The sequence below is a fragment of the Panthera uncia genome, assembly GCF_023721935.1.
Source record: "Panthera uncia isolate 11264 chromosome C1 unlocalized genomic scaffold, Puncia_PCG_1.0 HiC_scaffold_4, whole genome shotgun sequence".
Taxonomy (NCBI): domain Eukaryota; kingdom Metazoa; phylum Chordata; class Mammalia; order Carnivora; family Felidae; genus Panthera; species Panthera uncia.
The window spans coordinates 54,739,834-54,744,866 of NW_026057585.1; the positions used below are offsets into that span (position 1 = coordinate 54,739,834).

The 5,033-nt window shown below is 46.4% G+C and overlaps 1 protein-coding gene across 1 annotated transcript in view; it reads left to right on the top strand.

Annotated features, from left to right (window-relative positions):
- Positions 1-912: 912 nt before the first annotated feature.
- The window catches only part of KANK4 (KN motif and ankyrin repeat domains 4), a 31,472-nt gene continuing 27,351 nt past the window's right edge, over positions 913-5,033 (top strand). Inside the window, exon 1 of the mRNA XM_049618580.1 lies at positions 913-994. Coding sequence (XP_049474537.1) covers positions 979-994 — 16 coding nt within the window. The 5' untranslated portion in view covers positions 913-978. The remainder of the gene's footprint in view (positions 995-5,033) is intronic.

Here is a 5,033-nt window from a genome sequence, read left to right on the forward strand (position 1 = left end):
GATTTATTATAATGGGGGTAGGCTCCAGGTTGTTTACCATTCAAAGAAAGAGTCCAGGGAATGGATTAAAACTTTGGGGAGAATTTATGATTAAACCTCAAGGTATCCTAATTCAGAGTCAGGACAGTTTTCTGCTTGAATAGTTTCTGATGTCTTTGGACCACCCAGCTTGAATTTCCCTTGTCCTGCCCGTGGTTAGAAATCACTTCTAAGTATCGGCTCCTACTCAGTACTTGCAATGATCTCGCCCCTGTTTTGAATCTGATTGGGACGTCACAGATCATTTATAGATACTCTGATTCCAGTATTAAAAATAAATGGATTATAATTCTTTTACCATAATGGAGGGGGGGTTGATTACAGCTTTTGATGTTATGGAAGGAACACCGTGATAGTTGTCAGAGCCCTGGGTCTGGCTCCAGCTCTGTCACTAGAATGCTGAGAGGTCCTGCACAGAGCAATTAGCTACTTTAGAGTTTGTTGATTTATTTATTTATTTTGAGAGAGAGAGAAGGAGAGGACCCCAAGCAGACTCCATGCTGTCAGCGCAGAGCCTGACATGGGGCTCACAATTCATGAACCGTGACATCATGACTTGAGCCGAAATCAAGAGTTAGACTCGTTAACTGACTGAGCCACCCAGGTGCCCTGAGAGCAATTGACTTCTGAGCCTCAGTTTCTTCATCTGCCAAGAGAGCAGGCTGGGCCAAATGCTTCCTTTGTTGTTAACCATTGCTAACATCCTGTGAAGTCATGCCCAGGATTGGACACACTGTAGGAGGGAGTGTGAAGCTCATGGGTATCCCTGGGAGAAATGCTGGGATAGGAGATCTTTGGTGTTATGTTGCCTCCATACTTATTCTAGCTGTAGGTAATAAGACTCCACTTTCCTGTCCTTCCTTTTAGGACTCTCCAACGAGTTTTACAGACTTCCTGGATGAAGAGTGCCTGAGAGACTGACAGTCTGCGTTCCCTAAGATGGAGAAGACAGATGGTAGGCAGGCCGCTCTGTACTCCCTGGTCTAAAGCGAGTACTTGGGTTGGAAAGGGATTGCCTTCACAGATCCTGGAAACAGCCTAAGGGAGACCCACAAGAGACATTCCCCAAATAGACAGTGCTGGGAGACCCCAACCATGTATTTCAGGTATGAACAGCAGAAGGTGGTAGAGGATGAAAAGTTTCACGTCTGTGTCGCACTTGTGTAATTTTTGGACAGTTTTCTCACCTCTTCCAAGCACGGAGAAGGCAGCAGCATGCCCTCACCCATTACCCTCATTTTTTTTTTTTTTTAATGTTTGTTTCTTTTTGAGAGAGAGAGACACAGACAGAGTGTGAGCGCGGGAGAGGCAGAGAGGGAGACACAGAATCCGAAGCAGGCTCCAGGCTCTGAACTGTCAGTACAGAGCCCAACGTGGGGCTCGAACCCATGAACCGTGAGATCATGCCCTGAGCCAAAGTCAGACACTTCACCAACTGAGCCACCCAGGTGCCCCTTGTTACCCTCATTTTAAGGATAAGGAACTTGATGTCTGAGAAAGAGGCACAATATGGTGAAAGAGCCTTCATTTATACCTGGGTGACTCTCCCTGTCATTTAACTCCTCTGAGTCTCAGTCCCCTCATGTATCAGTTAACTTTGCTGTGTCACAAACCAGTCAAAAATTCATTGACTTAAAATAAAGACTGACTATTTCCCAAAATATTCTGTGGGTTGTCTGGACCATTGTTCTACTCTGATATTTGATATGTGCTGGGCTTATTCATGTGTTTGTGGTCTTCTGGGTGACTTGGCCGGATGATTTAGAATGGACATATTTACATCACTGGTGGTTGACTCCATGTCACCTGGGGCACAGGTAATGATTTGGCCATGTGTTTCTCATCATCCAGCAGGCTAGCTGGGGCTTATTCACACAGTGGCCGAAGCACAGCAAGCACGGCAAGGACGGACAAACCCCAGGGGTACCTGGGTGGCTCAGTCGGTTAAGTGTCCAACTTCAGCTCAAGTCATGACCTCACAGTTTGTGAGTTCGAGCCCCACATCAGGCTCTGTGCTGACAGCTTGGAGCCTGGAGCCTGCTTCAGATTCTGTGTCTCCCTCTCTCTCTGACCCTCCCCCACTCACACTGTCTCTGTCTCTCTCAAGAATAAGTAAACATTAAAAAAAAAATTTTTTTTTAAAGAACAGACACACCTCAAAGTGCCAGCAATTTTCAAGTCTCTGCATTTGTCACATTTGCTGTTGACCCACTGGTCAAAGCAAGTCACAAGGCCAAGCTCAGGGTCAATGTGGGAGGGGAGTGTCCAAGAGTGGGGTATGATTGTGGCTGTTTTTGCAAACGGTCTACTGCCTCTCAGCTATAAGCAGGTATAAATACCTACTTCATAGGGTTGGTAAAAGGCTAACTGAGATAATGCATGCAAAGTTGTTAAGTAATAACTATCTTGCACAACAAATGTCTTCATAAATATTCCCTTCTTCCCCTGTCCAGGAAACATGCTCAAGGTTATAGAGGAGATCCGGATCTCCTGACTTTCTAATGAAATGCTTTTTCCAGATCACAAATGTCAGGAAACAGGAGTGCCTATAATCCCCCTGAATCACATGACCTTTAACCAGCACAGGACTTAGGGACCAGACGGCAACTCCAGCCCTGCCTCTTCCTTCTTTCCAAATGTAGTCACTGTATATGTCAAGAGTCTGCCTTTCTCCCCAGAGAGCTGCCTTTTCAGTGCATCCATGGAAGTGGTCCCACAGAACACAAGCTAATTCTCTTAATGCCCTGGGGGCCTGTCATTCCTGCCTGCCTCATCTGTCCCAGCTCAGCTCAGCAACCGCCGCCCCGCCCTCCGCTGTGCTCCACGTGATTACCCACAACTAGCTCAACAAAGGCACCCCTCCCTCAGGCACAACCACCTCACAAAATAAAGGCTGAAGAGGGAAAAAGCTTGGTCGCTGTCTTAAGCCTTCTGAAGAGGCTGGCTCATTAAATCTCCCTTCCTTCTGGCTGTGTTTTGGGTCACTTTCTCTATAGTTTCTGTTTTTCCTATTTCCTTCAGAAAACGAATATAAGGTTTTGGCCTTTTCTTCCTCATTTAAAAAAAAATTTTTTTTTAACGTTTATTTATTTTTGAGACAGAGAGAGACAGAGCATGGACAGGGGAGGAGCAGAGAGAGAGGGAGACACAGAATCCGAAACAGGCTCCAGGCTCTGAGCTGTCAGCACAGAGCCCGATGCGGGGCTCGAACCCACAGACCATGAGATCATGACCTGAGCCGAAGTCGGACGCCCAACCGACCAAGCCACCCAGGCGCCCCTCTTCCTCACTTTAAATATCTCTGATTGGTTAGCTCACCTGCTGCACTTCACTGTGTTCCTCAAGATAACCACTGTGGCATCTCCCCCCTTCCCTAGTCCCCTTCCGATCCCCTTTCTTGCATCTGTGTGTGTCTTAGGCTCACAACTGTTTGCAGGTCATTTCCAAGGGTCTAGTGATCTGGCATGCTTTCAGACTCTGTAGGGAATCCTAGGTAGCTCTGAGCCTATATATCTTACTTTTTTCTTCTCCCCTGACTCCTTTTCCTGGTTTCCCCAGAATTATCTTCTTGGACTCTTGAGGCTGTCATTCTAACACAAAGCTAAATATTCCAAGGAATGAGCACACCTTCAGCAGATCCTCCCCTGCCTCACTCAGCACCAGCCTATCTTGCCTTTCTCAAGTCCCTGCGCTGTATTCTTTCTACGGCATTCATGCTAACAACCGCAATGACTCTGTCAGTTAGGTATTATTATCACCACGTTACAAATGGAGAAACTGAGGCATCAGGAAATTAAATAATTAAGTAATGTTCCCAGAAGTAGGAAATGACAGAGCCAGGATTCAAATCCAGCCAGTTTGGCTATGTGTTCATTTATCCGATCTGAAGCTCATTTTGAGCAGAGACGGTCCTCTTAATTAATTCTTGCCCTGGCCCAATGCCTGGAATTCTGAGGTCCTGCATACCTGTCACCAGGTAGAATTAAGAAGAGCAGGGCCAAATGTGAGCACAGGTCTGCTGGCATATTGGATCAACTCCCTCATACAAGGTCCAGCATTCCTATTACACTGGGAGGAGAAGGAACACAGTGGTGGGTGGCAGGTAGAGCAGGTGTGTGTGTGTGTGTGTGTGTGTGTGTGTGAGAGAGAGAGAGAGAGAGAGAGAGAGAGATAACCCATAGGGCTAGTTTAGGAAAGCACCTATTAAATCTATCATCCTGGATGGCTGCTCAGTCTCCAGACTCCTTTGGTTTCCTTCCATCTCCCTTGTGGAAGATTTTGCCTTCGAATCTGCTGTTTCTTATTTGATGCTATTATTGTATTTGTGCTCTGGACCTGCTCCCAGAGGCCACTGGGTAAATCAGCCTCAATTGAATTGAGGCAATAAGCAGATAAATAATGCAGCCTCTCCTTTAGGAGAGTTCCTTGCCTTCTGGGTCATAAATCTGCTCTCTACTTAACTTTAGACAAATACCTCCTCTCTGATTAGGTCTGTCCCTGTAATCCAGGAGGCTGCAGGGCCGACCAGTAGGCTTAAGAGTACAGTCAAGTGTAGCCTGGAAAACTAACAGAAAAGCAATAGCTCTCAGTTACTGAAACTACGAGTGTGCCTCTTTGGGAAAGCATTGTTGGTAAAACATTGTGTGGGTAAATGGGAACTTATTTGTTATGGGGGGGGGGGGGTTGAGACGTATTTACTCCTCATTGCCTGAAGTTCAGGTACCTGCCACAGAAATGGTAGAATCCAACGAAGACCATCCTGTGGATGAGCACCAGTGCCTCCTTTTGTTCCTTGCTATGGTTGTGACGTAACTGTGTAAAGCCTATGGCTTTACTGAGCCTACTAGGCTTGATTGTGTCAGTGTGCACACCATGAACCTTTGCGTGTCTAGTTGATTTCATTTAGTTCTTTGGAGGTAACTGTACTTCTCTAAACACAGAGGGCCACCTGAAAAGCATGTGACACTGGCCAAAAGGAGAGATCAGACGAGCAA